Source organism: Passer montanus, unplaced genomic scaffold (genome assembly GCF_014805655.1).
Source record: "Passer montanus isolate IOZ18808 unplaced genomic scaffold, ASM1480565v1 scaffold204, whole genome shotgun sequence".
Taxonomy (NCBI): domain Eukaryota; kingdom Metazoa; phylum Chordata; class Aves; order Passeriformes; family Passeridae; genus Passer; species Passer montanus.
Window position 1 is genome coordinate 82,606 of NW_024366637.1, and position 14,294 is coordinate 96,899.

The 14,294-nt window shown below is 66.0% G+C and overlaps 2 protein-coding genes across 3 annotated transcripts in view; both read right to left on the bottom strand.

Annotated features, from left to right (window-relative positions):
* Window positions 1–445: 445 nt before the first annotated feature.
* Window positions 446–7,390, bottom strand: AAAS (aladin WD repeat nucleoporin). Of its 2 annotated transcripts, XM_039708506.1 has the most exons (16): window positions 7,089–7,390; window positions 6,657–6,784; window positions 6,044–6,099; window positions 5,830–5,921; window positions 5,522–5,568; window positions 5,033–5,131; window positions 4,324–4,467; window positions 4,085–4,205; window positions 3,807–3,931; window positions 3,559–3,619; window positions 2,979–3,069; window positions 2,531–2,624; window positions 2,348–2,415; window positions 2,165–2,246; window positions 1,483–1,567; window positions 446–707 (listed from the first exon to the last, which is right to left on the bottom strand). In XM_039708506.1, the coding sequence occupies exons 1-16, from the start codon at window positions 7,209–7,211 to the stop codon at window positions 573–575; spliced, it is 1,551 nt and encodes a 516-aa protein (XP_039564440.1). In that variant the 5' UTR covers window positions 7,212–7,390; the 3' UTR covers window positions 446–572. The 2 variants fall into 2 exon arrangements, 1 of the variants encoding a protein (XP_039564440.1); XR_005627403.1 differs by lacking the exon at window positions 446–707 and having other exon boundaries at window positions 1,508–1,567; window positions 2,979–3,098.
* A 2,088-nt stretch (window positions 7,391–9,478) lies between these two features.
* The window catches only part of SP7 (Sp7 transcription factor), a 5,826-nt gene continuing 1,010 nt past the window's right edge, over window positions 9,479–14,294 (bottom strand). The window contains exons 2-3 of the mRNA XM_039708555.1: window positions 12,700–12,824; window positions 9,479–10,931 (exon numbers count right to left, since the gene is read on the bottom strand). Coding sequence (XP_039564489.1) covers window positions 9,876–10,856 — 981 coding nt within the window. The 5' untranslated portion in view covers window positions 10,857–10,931; window positions 12,700–12,824 and the 3' untranslated portion in view covers window positions 9,479–9,875. The remainder of the gene's footprint in view (window positions 10,932–12,699; window positions 12,825–14,294) is intronic.

Sequence of the window (14,294 nt, forward strand, 5' to 3'; positions counted from 1 at the left end):
TGGGATTTCACTGTGCCACCCCCAGCAGCAGCGCTCATCCCCCTTGCGGGGGGGGGGGCCCAGCTGCTGCCCCCACCCTGCAGGGCTGGGGGGGCTCGCCTGGGGCACCACGAGCACCCTGGGGGTCCCGGGGCTGGGGTTTGGGGACTCTCGGAGGGTTTGGTTCACTTTTGCTCACCCTCAAGACGAAGCCTGGGGGTTGGTGTGGGGTTCCCCTTCAGCCAGCACCCGTCCCCAAAATGGGGCTCTTTGATCCCAAAAGAGCAGCCCTGGCCCACGGGCTGCACTGGGATCACATCAACAGGTTCTGTGAGTTCATCCCAAGCTCTTTCTGACCCCAAAAACCAACTCTGGAACCCCCAGAACCCCTGCAGACCCACAGGACTTCCCAAATTCACCCCCAAAATGTTCCAGTCGCATCGGGGTGAGGAAAGAAGACGAGGGGGAAGGAAAATCCACCTTTAATCGGGGCAGGATCAGCACTGCCGGACCCTGAGCAGGTGTGGGGGGCTCCTGGAGGGAGAGGAGGCCCTGGGGTGGCTGAGGGGGCCCGGGGGGGCCCCGGGGGGCTCTCAGAGCTCGGAGAAGAGCGGCTGCTCGCGGACGCTGCCCAGCACGGGCGCGGGGCTGCGGCGCGGGCTGCCGCGGGGCTCCAGGGCGCTGACGAAGAAGAAGGGGATGTGGGAGATCCTCCCCGAGGACCAGCACTGCAGGGGACAGGGTGGGGCAGGGCTGAGCGTCCAAACGGCTCAGAAATGGGAAACACCCGCTGGGGTGGAGCACAGCCCCCGACAGCACCGTGTCACCCAGGCTTTGTCACCCAGGCTTTGTCAAGCCCCTTCCTGTCCAGGCTCTGCCTCAACACCCCCAGGATGTTCAGCTCCCCAGCCCACTCCAATGTCCAGTCACCCTTTCTGGGAAGAAATTCCTGAAGCCCACCCAAAGCTCCCCCAGCTGTGGCCCCTGGTCCTGTCACTGGGAGCAGAGACCTCACCTGGCTGCCCCTCCTGTCAGGAAGGATGAGGCTCCCCCTGAGCCTCCTCCTCTCCAGGCTGAGCCCCTTCCCCAGCTCCCTCAGCCCCCCAGAGCTCCAGGCCCTTCCCCAGCTCCGTTCCCTTCTCTGGACGTGCTCCAGATCCCAAAATCTTTCCTGAATTGGGGGATCCAGACCTGGACACAGCACACGAGGTGAAGCCATGGAGAGAAACAACCCCCTGCTCCTGCTGGCCACTCCAGCCCCAAGCCAGGCCAGGATCCCACCAGACTTTGGCCACCTGGGCACACCTGGCTCATGTCCAGCACTGCCCCTCAGTCGCTCCAGGTCCCTTCCTGCCCGGCCACTGTCCGGCCCCTCTGTCCCCAAAACACAGGACCCAACCCTTGGCTGGTTAAACCTCCTCTCCCTGGCTCACCCTGATGCCAGCCCCCTCCCAGTGCCACCAGTGTCCCCTGGGACTGGGAATGCCCCGAGGACGGACTCACCACGGTCAGGAGGGCGCCCTGAGGGAAGCAGGGGTGGAAGGAGATGAGCTGGGGCCGGGCACCGCGCTCGCCCCGCACGAAGCCGCTGTGGGGTGGGGGAACAGCCAGGGTTATGTCCTGGAAACAGGGAGCTGGGGGTGCTTGGGATGCACTGGGAAAGGACAACCCAAAGCCAAGGGGGTGAGGTGGGCAGGGGACAATGTGGCCAGAGCAGATTTCAGGGTGAAGCAGCGTCAGGGATTGGAGGGGCAGCACCAGGGGCAGCATTCCCCCATCACATCCTGGGAGTCAATGGGACTGAGTGAACCCAAACCCACCCCAACGAACCCAAACCACCCAAAACCCCCTGCCATGAACCCTAACCATCCCAATGAACCCAAAAGCCCCTGCCATGAACCCAAACCCAGCCCAATGAGCCCAAACCCACCCAAAACCCCCTGCCATGAACCCAAACCATCCCAATGAGCCCAAACCCACCCAAAACCCCCTGCCATGAACCCTAACCATCCCAATGAACCCAAAAGCCCCTGCCATGAACCCAAACCCAGCCCAATGAGCCCAAACCCACCCAAAACCCCCTGCCATGAACCCAAACCATCCCAATGAGCCCAAACCCACCCAAAACCCCCTGCCATGAAGCCAACCCATCCCAATAAACCCAAACCCTCCCAGCCCCACGCACCAGGGCAGGAGCTCGAAGACGGGGCTGTTGCGGGTGCGGAACACGGCGACGGCCGGCTGGCTGTCTGCACACTCGGGGTGGCCTGCAGGGGACAGCAGCACCAAGGCTCACCCTTGTCCCCCATGTCCCTTCTCCCAGGGCAGCAGGAGTCCCAGGCCAAAGCAGGAAGGGGGCAGGACTGACCTCTGATGATCACCGCCAGCCTCTCCCCGGTGGGGTCCCACACCATGGAATGAACCTCTCCTCCGATCCTGGAACAGCACGAGCCCTCAAAATTGAGGGGCAGAGACCCCCTGGGTGTCCCCAGCAGCGAGGGGTGGCTGCCAGGAGGAGCAGGGACCCCCCTGTGCCCCCAGGCAGACCCACCTCTCCTCCCCGTAGAGGGTCTCAAAGGTGGTCTCGGACAGGTCTGCCACGATCGAGGCCGTCTTGGAGCCTCCCACCTGCCCCTGCATCTCCCCTGGAAGGGCAGAATCCACACTCCAGCAATCCCACTGCACTGCCCCGGTGATCATTCATTTATTTCTCTCTCAGAGCAGCTGTGCTGGTGTCCCAGATGGAGGACAAGGGACAGCAAACACCAGGACCCCCAAGCTGGCTCTGGACCCACTGGAGTCTCCCTGAAATCCCTTCAAGACCCCACAGCTGTGACAGAAGAGCAACGTGAGGGATGGAAAAACCTGAATTCCAGAGATTTCCATGCTTGGGGACCCCAAAACACCCCCTGTGTGTCCCAGCTCCTCACCCCAAAGCTGTGGGGACATTTGGGAACCCTCTCCCAGCCCTTGGGAAGCTCCAGGTGGGACAAACTCACCCCGGTACTCGGAGAAGGACAAGGAGTAGATGACAGACTCGCCCAGCACGGTGAAGAGCAGCCGGCTGCCATCGGGGCTCCAGCAGCCTGTCTGTGGGACAGTGCCACCCTGTCAGCCTGCTGTGGGACAGTGCCACCCTGTCACCCTGCTGTGGGACAGTGCCACCCTGCTGTGGGATAGTGCCACCCTGTCACCCTGCTGTGGGACAGTGCCACCCTGCTGTGGGACAGTGCCACCCCTGTCTGGAGTGTCAGACTGGAGAAAAGGAGGCTGAGGAGGGACTTTTCACTCCACTAGTCCCTGATGGGGACGAGAGGGACACAGCCTCAGGCTGTGCCAGGAGAGGTTCAGGTTGGATATTGGGAAGATTTCCACACAATGAGGGAAAATTTCCACAATTTGTTGGGCTGGCTGCCCAAGGCAGGGGTGGAGTCCTCATTCCTGGAGGGATTTAAAAGCCCTGTGGATGTGGGGACACAGCTCAGTGGTGGCCTTCGCAGTGCCAGGGGCTGGCCTGGGTGGTCCCAGAAGACTTTTCCACCCTAAATGATTCCCTGGGAGGGGAATATCCCATCCTACCTGGCAGCGTCCCCGGATGGTGGGCCAGCGCTCACAGGTCCACATCTGGGCCTCCCACACCCTGCAGGAGATGGGCTTCAGGGAGCAGAATTCCTGGGAATTTGCCCCAGTCCTGCTGCTCTGGGGATCCATGACATCCAAGCCCGTCCCCCAGCCACTCCTAACTCTGTCCCCACAACAGGAACAGGAGCAGGGGGGAGATCTGGGATTTTCTGGCGTGAGGATGAGGATGGGCATGAGGAGCTCACCGGAACACGGCCGAGGGGGTGGCTGCCAGCACCTTGCTGCCATCGGGGGACCAGGCCAAGTAGGTGACACCGCCACCCCCAAACCACTGCAGCTGGACACAGGTCTCGGTGGACACGTCCCACACCTGGAGGGGACAAGGAGGACAATGGTGATTAGGGAACAGAGTGAAGATTTCAGGTCCAGGTGAAATCCCAGAGCTGCCCCTGTAGCAGCACTGCCTGTGCCCAGCCCGAGTGTCCCCAGGTGTCCCCAGGGGTGTCCCCAGGGGGGCCCTCACCAGCATGGCCGTGTCCACCGGTGACGCTGAGAGCAGCCGCTCCCCGCTGGGCGCCCAGGCCAGGCTGGTGACAGGGCTGTGCCCGGGGCAGGACAGCACCTGGGCACAGCCTGACGAGGGCCTGCAGGGAGAGGGAGAGGCCACCAGCGTTTGGGATTTGCTGGCAGGACGGTGGTGCTGCCCCAAAGCCAACCCCAGCGGGGTGACAGCGGCCGGGAAGGGAAGGTGGGAGCTGTCACCTGGTGGAGAGCGAGGTGGGGTCCAGGTGCCACACGAGGACACAGCTCTGGCAGGCCACAGCCAGGATGGAGGCACAGAGAGGCTTCCAGGCCATGGCAGCCACGTTCCTCTGCAGGCGGTGCTTCAGCGAGGGCACGGTGGCACTGCCAGAGAGGGGACAGGTGACAGGAGGAGCTGAGGGAGCCCTGGTGCAGCCACAGTGCCCCCGGCCAGCCCTGAGCACAGTGAGGGGACAGCAGGGTGGGGAGGGGGGTGCCCTGCCCTGTGCTTCCCGGGGAGGGGACAGGAATTGCCAGGCAGTGACACCACAGCGAGGCAGGGCACACCTGGTGTGACCGAGCTGAGGTGTCCCCAGTCCGGACAGAGCCCAGGCTGGCTGGGTGTCCCAGCTTGGGGACACCTCGGGGGGGACAGAGTCTTGTCCTGAGCAGGACCTGGCATTCCCTGGGGGATCAGGGACACCTGGGGGACAGAGGACACTCAGCCCGTGTCCCCCCGGCTCTGTCACCACCGCCAGGGCTGCGTGACCCCCAGGATGTCCCCAGAGGCACGGGGCAGGCAGGGGAAGGACAGGCAAAGCTCTTGAGGCTCAGGGGAGAGCAGGGAAGGAGAAGGGAGGGCTGAATGGGAGCCCAGGCGTGCCCAGGGGGCCGAGGAGGTCACGGGCAGCAGGCCCAGGGCAGTGCCCACCCCGGGACAAAGCCCCACCTGCTGGAGTTGTAGACACGGATGGAATCGTCCAGAAGAGCCACAGCGAATTTGTTGGTGTGGGGGTGCCAGGCGAAGGCCCGGATGGTGCAGCCAGCCCTGGAGGGGGCACAGGGCAGGGTGAGACCCCCCAGCACCCCCTGGGCTGGCAAAGACCCCTCTCAGAGTCCCCAGAGAAATAAAACTGCCTTTTTGCTGCTCAACAGAACCACTTTCTTTGAGAAATTCCCTGTTTCTGGGGATTATTCACAGGGCTCTGCTGAGGCGCTGGTGACCACAGCCTGGGGCTGGAATTGGAAGGAATTTTCCAGGCTCTGATCTCCTTCAACCCTGATCTCTCTCTGACCAGGACACACAAACCAGGGCAGCCAGAGCCAGTGGGGCAATATTTGCCTTTAATGGCAGAGCCCACCCAAACGGGGCCATGCTGTCCTTGTACTCCCATCTGGGGGGTCCCAGACCCCGGCACGGTGATTTTGGGACACTCACCAGTCCACGGCCTGGGAGAAGGCTGCGATCATGTCCTCACTGGTCAGCTGCAGGGAGAGGAGAACACTGAGCTGGCAGCAGTGACCCCCAGCTTCCAGCCCTTTCTCCCTGTCCCCCACCAGGATTTGGGCCCCTCTTGGAGCACCAAACTCCTTCCCAGTATCCATTTTCCGCCAGAGGAGGAAGGAGCAGTGTCTGGAGCTGGGCATCACCAGGAGGAGCATTTCAGGGGGGTTTTAGTGGGGAAGGGACCACCCCCCACCCCAAATCCCCTTGCCCCCAGCATGGAAGAGGCCAGAATGACTCACGGACAGGTGAGGGAACAGCGACCCGTGCAGCGAGGACAGCCAGCGGCACACGGCCAGCGCGTGGCTCGAGCCCGTCCGCAGCCAGCGCAGCCCTGCACAGGGCAAAGGGAGCCTCAGCATCCCTGCCAGCCCCCCGGGGGACGCGGGCAGGGACAGCAGGGCCCAGCCAAAGCCCCGCAGCGGGACCTGGCATCTCCAGGCAGCCCGAACTCACCCTCCTCCTCGGCGCCGGCCAGCTCCCGGAGCAGCCCGCAGAGCCCGGTGTCGCGCCTGCGGCGAGAGCGCGGTCACCGCCCGGCCGGCCCGCTCTGGGCACAGCGGGGCTCTATGGGCACAGCGGGGCTCTATGGGGACAGCCAGGGCTCTCTGGGGACAGCGGGGCTCTATGGGGACAGCGGGGCACGCTGGGGACAGCGGGGCACTCACCAGGCGCTGAGGCAGCGCTTCCAGAGCGACTCGCGGTGGTGGATGAAGGGCGGGCGGGCGCTGGGCTCCAGGCGGCCGTGGGCCTTGAGAGGCTCCTTGGGCAGGCTCAGCAGACAGCAGGGCTCTATGGGGACAGCCGGGGCTCTATGGGGACAGCCGGGGCTCTCTGGGGACAGCGGGGCACGCTGGGGACAGCTGGGACTCTCTGGGGACAGCGGGGCTCTCTGGGGACAGCCAGGGCTCTATGGGGACAGCGGGGCATGCTGGGGACAGCGGGGCTCTCTGGGGACAGCGGGGCACGCTGGGGATAGCGGGGCTCTATGGGGACAGCCAGGGCTCTCTGGGGACAGCCAGGGCTCTATGGGGACAGCGGGGCACGCTGGGGACAGCGGGGCACTCACCAGGCGCTGAGGCAGCGCTTCCAGAGCGACTCGCGGTGGTGGATGAAGGGCGGGCGGGCGCTGGGCTCCAGGCGGCCGTGGGCCTTGAGAGGCTCCTTGGGCAGGCTCAGCACGGGCAGGTCAGGAACCTGCGGCACACACAGCCCCCCCTGAGCTCCCTGAACCCCCTCAGCTTCCCCGAGCTCCCCTGAGCTCCCTGAACCCCCCCGAGCTCCCCCGAGCCCCGGGGCACACAGGGACCCCCCCAGGGCAGCGGGCAAACGGCGAGGGGAGGAAAGCAGGGACACAAGGAGGGGCGAAGGAGCAGCCCGAGGGTGCCCGGAGAGACCCAGCAGAGGGAACAGAGCTGCAGCCACAGCTGAGGGGGACAAAGGCGGCAGCCCCGGGCTGCGGGGGGCTGGCAGCCCGAGGCTGCCCCGGCTCGGGCCTCACCTGGCTCTGGAAGGCCAGCGGCAGCTGCTCGCTGAGGCGGCCGCAGACCAACGCGTTGTTGAGCTCGTACAGGGTGACATCCCCAGGCGGAGGCGGCGGCGGGAACAGCCCCAGCGAGCACATGGCGGCGCCGAGCCTGGGGGCCGGGGGCGACGGCTGAAACCGCGGCTGCCCTCGGGATGCGCCGGCCCCAGGCCGCCGACCCTTCCGCCGGTCCCCCCGCCCCTCACAACCCGCGGTGCCCCCCGGTTTTTCCCTCACCCCTCACAACCCCCGGTACCCCCGGTTTCCCCCCGGCTCCCCCTCACCCGCTCCCCGCCCTCAGCCCCCGGCGCCGCCATCTTGGCTCCCCTCACCCCTTCCCGCTCCCGTTCGCGCCAATCGCCGCCGCGCGCCGCCCTCGTGGCTCCGGGCGCGCGTGGGAGGGGAATTAAAAGGGCCGCGGCTCTGGTGAGAAATACGCGGAGTCCTCACCGCGGGACAACGCCACGCTCCCCGACCTTCCTCCACGGAGGAGAGATGATATCAGCGACCCATGCACAGCCGCGCTCCACCGGTGCCTTAGTGGCCCTCCCGTTGTAACGAGGATTGATTTAAATGATGACTGCTTTTTTTACAGTCGTTGCCCCTTTAAGAAAGGCGGAGCCTCCTTTGAGGGGCGGGGCGAGGGGCGTGTGCGGCAAACGGGTCACGTGGTGTCCGAGCGGGGCCGTCCCGGGACCGGGGATGGGGACGGGAACGGGAACGGGAACGGGAACGAGACCCCCGGGACCACCCTGGGACCCCCCTGGGGCACCTCCGGGGCACCCCCGCGTCCCGCGGGCACCCCCGGTCCCGGTCCTGTCTAGTGCTCGCGCAGCATCCCGCGCTCCCGTGTCCCCGGTGCCGCCGCCCCCGGTGTCCCCTCCGCGGGTGCCCGTGTCCGTGCTCCCCGTGCCCCCTGGGTGCCGCTCCCGGCCGTGCCCCCCCTTGGCTCGCTCCCAGCCCCTCTCCCGGGGCTCCCGCTTCCCTCGTGTTTGTGCCCGTGTTTTCCTTAGCGGCCGCAAGAGTTATTTTAATTTTCTCAGGATATTAAATAAAGGCGGCGGGGGGAGCTGCGGCGGGGGGCCCCACATTCCTCGCCCGTTACGGAGCGAGCGGGGTTCGATAGGAGACGGCGATTTGGGATGGCGCCGACATCAGAGCCACCGCAGGGCTGGCGTGGCCCCGCGGCGTCCCCCGGACCCCCCCAAAGGCAGCGAGACGGGGAAAGGGGCGGAGGTGGCGGGGGCGTCCCCGGGGGGGTCGCTGGATGGGGCTGGGCTCTGTGGTTTGGGAGGCTCCGGGCGGTCGAGCCCTCGGTGGCCGCCGGGCCGGGGTTTGGCTCGGGGCTCCTCGCCCCGCTTGGCACCGGCCCACCCACGGCGAGCGGGGCCGGGGTTCTGGGGGAAAAGCCCCGAAAAGGGCGAGTTTGTGTCAGGCAGGGCGCGGGGCGCGACACGGAGAGGTGGCACTGCCACTCCAAGCAGGGAGCCACCCTGGGGACAGCTCTGCGCGGTGGCACCGAGCTCCGGCCGCTCCACTGCCGCCTCCGTGCCTCAGTTTCCCCACGCCGTGTCCCCCTGGGGACAGCCGGGCCCTGGCCGGCTCGTGGCCACCGTGACTCGCCCGGGGCTGGCACGGGACCTGCTGCCAGCCCTGTCCCTGTCCCCCCGCGGGCCCACGGGTGCCAGCTCTGCCCCCCCGCCCCGTGCTGGCACTGGAGCTCCTTTCCGCCTCCTGTTGCCTTTTTCCGTGGCTTTTTGGGTTTTTTTTTTCAGGAAAAGCCCCAAACCAGGGCTGAGCGCATCAAAGCGCTGGCGGGAGCCCCGGGCAGGGGGAGGGGGAGCGCAGTGGGGTCCCCGCCAGCCCACAGCGCCCAAAATTGGGGTGTCCTCGGGGACACGTGGCCCCGCCGCGTGCCCTGTGCTGCCACGTGGGCCCTGGGATGTGGCCGGGGGGAAACTGAGGCACGGGGCTGTGCGCAGGCGTGTTCCCGTGCACACGATGTCCCGGGAGTGGGGACACGCGGGGGCAGGGGACAATCCTGCCAGGCCCCACAGCCTGCCAGGCTTTGGCTGTCCCTGAGGCTGGGGACACGAGGAGGGACATGGGGACAGAGGGACATGGGGACAAGGAGACCGTGGGGAGCACAGGGGACAGAGCCCTGGGGACACGGTGACAAGATCCTGGGAAGGGGGAGAGGCACAGGATATGGCACCCCAGGGGCTGAGGACAAGGGACAGCCCAGCTTGTCCCCCACCCTGCTGAGCTCCTGCCACCCCCAGAGAGGGGGGACACAGCAGTGCCCCCCGTGCCTCAGTTTCCCTCGGAGCCCTGCAGAGCACATCCCTGTGATGAAGCCGCCTGGCTCCACTCTCAATCCTTTTATTGCTTTTTTTTTCCGGGGGGGCAGGAGGGGCAGGCAGCTAAAAAAAGTGGGGGGGGGACACGTTACATTAGCACTGATGAACCAGGCTGGGGGAGGGGGGCAAACCCTGTCCCTGAGTGCGGGGGGCGAGGCGAGGGCTGGGGGTAAGAAGGGTTGGGGGGTTGGAAGGGAAAACAGAAAGGGGGGGGTCTCACCTTGACACCCCCCCCCGTGAGCCCCAGAGCGCTCGGAGAGCCCCCCCATAATTTAAGACATAAATTAGAATGGCTAACGAGGAGCTGGGGAACTGAGGGGGAGGGGGCTTGGCGGGGGGAGCAGCACCCCGTAATAAATATCCCCAGCGGCGAGGAGGAGGAGGAAGATGAAGGCGGAAAGGCTCAAATCTCCAACAAACTCCCGGCCTCGGGGCTGCCGCCGTCCTTGCCGGGCGAGGCGGGCGGCGGCCGGGGGGACGCGGGGGGCTGCTCGGCGCCGGGGGGTGGCTTGGGGGGGTCGGCGTGGGTCTTCTGGTGCTTGCTGAGGTGGTCGGAGCGGGTGAAGCGCTTGCTGCACAGCAGGCAGGTGAACTTCTTCTCTCGCGTGTGGGTCCGGACGTGGCGCTCCAGCTCGTCGGAGCGGGTGAAGCGCTTGCCGCAGAAGAGCCAGTTGCACACGAAGGGCCGCTCGCCCGTGTGCCAGCGCAGGTGCGCCTTCAGGTGCGACGCCTTGCCGTACACCTTGCCGCAGCCCGGGATGTGGCAGCTGTGCACCGGCTTCCGCCGCGCCCCCGCCGCGCCCCCGAGCCGCTCCAGCTCCTGGCAGTTGGGACAATCGCACGCCGGGCGTCCCCCCAGGGAGCCGCCGCGGGGACCCTTGGGGGTCTCGCCCGGCGTGGGTTTAGGGGTGGGGGGCGCGGCGGGGGCGTTGGTGTAAGGAGGGGGGTTCAGAGCGCCGAAATCGGAGCCGTAGGTGGGCAGGGGGGGGCTGAGGGTGGGCTGGCCCTGCAGCGAGCCCTGCAGCCCCTCGGCGCCCGCCGGCCCCCCCAGCCAGCCCCCGTTGGGGTGCACATCCCACCAGGACGGGGCCGCGGGCCCGGAGCCCCCCGGCAGCCCCCCGCCGATGCCGCCCTTGTACCAGGAGCCGTAGGGGTGCGGCATCTCCAGCGAGGGGTACACCCCCGGCAGGCACTCGCCCGCGGGGTGCCCCTTGGCCACCACCACGGGGGCCCCCAGCACCTCCTGGGCGCCCGAGGGCGCTGGGAAGGGGTGCCCGAAGGGGCCGTAGTCGGGGCCGTAGGGGCCGGGGGACGCCTGGGGGCTGGCGGACGGCGACAGCAGCCCCGGGGCGCTGGGGAAGGCGGCGGCGTAGGAGTCACCCATGGCGATGGCAGCGGGGGCACCCCGAGGCGTGGGGGGCGATGTCAGCGGGGGCTCGCGGCCATGGCACTTGGCAGCCTGTGGAAAAGGGGAACGGGGCTTGGAGGTTCCGAGGGGCACTGTGTGCCACGGGGTGACCCGTCCTGGGGGTCAGCGCTGGGGTGTCAGCTGTATTGGGGTGTCAGCCCTGCTGCACCCCCCAGCCCCAGGGTTCCCCCCAGCCCCAACACTCCCCATCCCCTGTGCCTCAGTTTCCCCCCACAGGGCTGAGGCCACCCCACCACCCCTCAGCCCAGCATCACCCCTAAAAGGGGCTTCTCCGGGGGCTGCTGTGGGGTTGTGCTGGTGGCAGGGCCTCCCCCCACCCCCAATCTCGGCTCCTTCTGCCTTTATGGCCTTTTAATCGAATTATGCTGTGGCCTCCCCCTCCCCGGGTGACTTCCTCTGCTTTTATACCCGTCATGGCTTTCAGCTGCGCGGGCTGGGCCGGGGTGTCGCGAGCTGTCCCTCACCCCCATCACCCCCGGCCTTCCCTTTATTTGATTTTTTTTTTTAAATTCATCTTTTCACCCACCTTGGGGCATTTTCACTTTGCCTTTTTTTGTTTGTTTGGGGTTTTTTTTTTAGGGTGTTCCCCTCCTCGCCCCCCTTTCTTTTTTTTTTCTTTTTTTTTTTCCGTGGTTTTTGCGCCTATTTTTACGCCGGCCCAGCCGTGGCCGCAAGCGCGCTCCCGGTTTTCCAAGGATAACAAGGGCCAGGCCTGTGCCCCGGGAACGCTGCCCTGCCGCGAGAGCCGAGGTAATTAAAACCAGGGCGAGCGGCAAACGGAGGCGCACGCTTAAAATAGTGTCAAACTCCCATAAATCAGCTCCGCTTGCGCCGGGAAATTAAGGAGCAGGGAAGGAGCCCCGGGAGCTGCGGGCTGGGGACGGCGTGAGCTCGCTGCTGCTGGGGGTGACAGTCCCTTTGTGCTGCCTCAGGGATCCTGACCCCTCCCATGTCCCCTCCTGGCGTGGGGAGGGGTCCAGCCCCTGCTCTGGGGGTCTCTGGTCCCAAATTCTGGGTCCCAAATTCTCGGTCTCTTGTCGCTACCTGTCAGTGTCCAGTTCTTATCCTCAGTTCCAGTTCCCCACTCCCCATCCCCTTGTCCCCCAGTCCCTGGTCCCCTAAGTCCGCAGCTCCTTGGTCCCCAAACCCAGTCCTTGTCCCCAGTCCCAACCCCCAAACCCCATCCCTGGTCCCCACTCCCCGGTCCCTGGCCCCAAGTGTCCCCACAGCCCTTGCCTCAGTTTCCCCCACCCTGTCAGTGCCACCCCCTGTCCCCTGAACCCGAGGACACGTGGGCCTGGCTCCTGTGCAGTGGTGCTGTCCCCAGCCAGAGGGACAGCTCAGGGTGACAGTGGCACCATGCCCCTGTCCCTGTTCCCCCTCTGGGCATGGCAGGGCAGTCCCTGCTGGGGCAGGGGACACACACACGTGTCCCCCAGCACAGGGACCGCAGGGGGGGTCCCTGTCCTTGGGGGGTCCCATATCCCAGGGGGCTCCCCCATCCTCGAGCGAGTCCACCACCTCGTGGGTCCCAAATCCCGGGGTCCCTGCCCCAGAGCAGGGATCCCTCATCCCAAAGGGTCCCTGATCCTCAAGAGGGATCCCCCTCCTAAAGGGTCCCTGTCCCTCCAGGGGGATCCCCCATCCCAAATTGTCCCTGCCCCAGAGCAGGGATCCCCCATCCCAAACTGTCCCTGTCCCTCGAGGGGGATCCCCCACCCCGTGTTCCTCTAGCCGGGGTCCCGGTCCCGGGGCAGTGTCCCCCATCCCGAAGGGTCCCGGTCCCGGGGGTCCTTACCGGGGATGCCGGGGGTGGGTCCTGCCCGCGGGGGTGCCCTGTCGCCCTGTCCCGCTGTCGCGCTGTCGCCCTGTCGCGGTGTGCCGCTGTCCCGGGATGCCGGTGTCCCGGGATGCCGGGGCTCGCTGCGGAGGGAGGGACGGAGGGAGAGGGAGGGAGGGACGGAGGGAGGGAGGGACGGAGCACCGCGGCCGCCGCCCGCCCCGCTGTGCCGCTGCGGCGGGGCCGGGCCGGGACCGGGGCCGGCAGCGGAGCCCGGCCCCGAACCGCCCCCAGCCCGGGGGGGCCGGGGGACCGCGGGAAGGGGGCAGGGGAAGGGGAAGAGGAAAAGGAAAGGAGGAAGGAAAAGATGAGAGAGGGGGAAAGAAAGAGAAAAGGGGGAGAGAAGAGAAAGGCGAGGAAAGAACAAGGAATTGGAAGAGGGAAATAAGTTAGAGAGAAAAGGAGAGAAAGAAAAGAGATAAGGAGGAAAGGGGGAAGGAAAAAGGAAGGGAAAAGTTAAAAAGGAAATTAAAAAGGGAGGGAAGAGAAAAGAAATATTCTATAAGGAAATGGAAGAAAAATTAAAGAAAAAGTTGTGAATGGAGGAAGATGAGGCTGAGAGCTGGAGGAAGGAGGGGAGATAGGGGACAGGGACCAGTGGGGAGAGGGAAGGAAGGGAAAGGAGGGAAAAGGAAAGGAGAAGAAATAAGAGGGAAATAAGAAGAGGAAAAGGGGAAGGGAAAGGAGGGAGAGGGGGAGAAAGGGATGGACAGAGGAAAAGGAGGAGGAAGGGGCTGGGAAGGGAAGTGGATGAAGACGAAAAGTGCTGGAGAGGAGAGAAGGAATGAAGGAATAGATGGATGGGGAGGGGAAGGGGGACAAAGGGACAAAGGAGGACAGGACAGCTGGGACACCCAGGGCTCGTGACCCCGGAAGGTGCCAGGATGGTGCAGGATGGGGACAGCCGAGGGGGGTGAGAGGGACGTGGGCTGGAGCTTCAGGTACCAGGAATGGGGTCAGAGGCGTGGGAATGGGAACAGGAGTTGGGAATGGAGCGGGGATGGGGCTGCAGGGACCAGGGATGGGGGTCAGGAGTGAGAACAGGGCTGGGCTCTGAAGGAACAGGGCTGGGGACAGGGACATGTGCAGGGGGACAGGGACACGCACGGCTCTGGCGATGGGGACACCCTGTGCCTCAGTTTCCCCCATGAGGAACTGTTCCAACCGCTCTTTTACGCCCCCTCCCATTTTTATTTTATTACTCCCCGTCCTCCCCGGTTTCTTCGCGCTTTCCCCGCTGCCCGTTTCCGCCGCCGGAGCCAGCGGGGCCCTTTCCCAGCCCTGAGTCAGGGCTTTCCGCTCCGCAGCCGCCGGCGCCGCCGAAGGCCACAAGCACCGGCCCCCCCTCGCTGGGGCTTCCACTGCCCACAGACTGGGAGCAAACTGGGACGGCCACCCCAGCCCTCCTCCTCCTCAGCCAGACCATGGGTTTTCTGGGGGGTTTCACTCCCACCAGGGTCCGGCTCACCGCGGCTCCGGCGCTGCCCGAGCGGCCGCGCTGGGCCGGGGGTGTCACTCGGGGCGGGGGGTCTCTCCGCGGCTCGGGGGCGGTG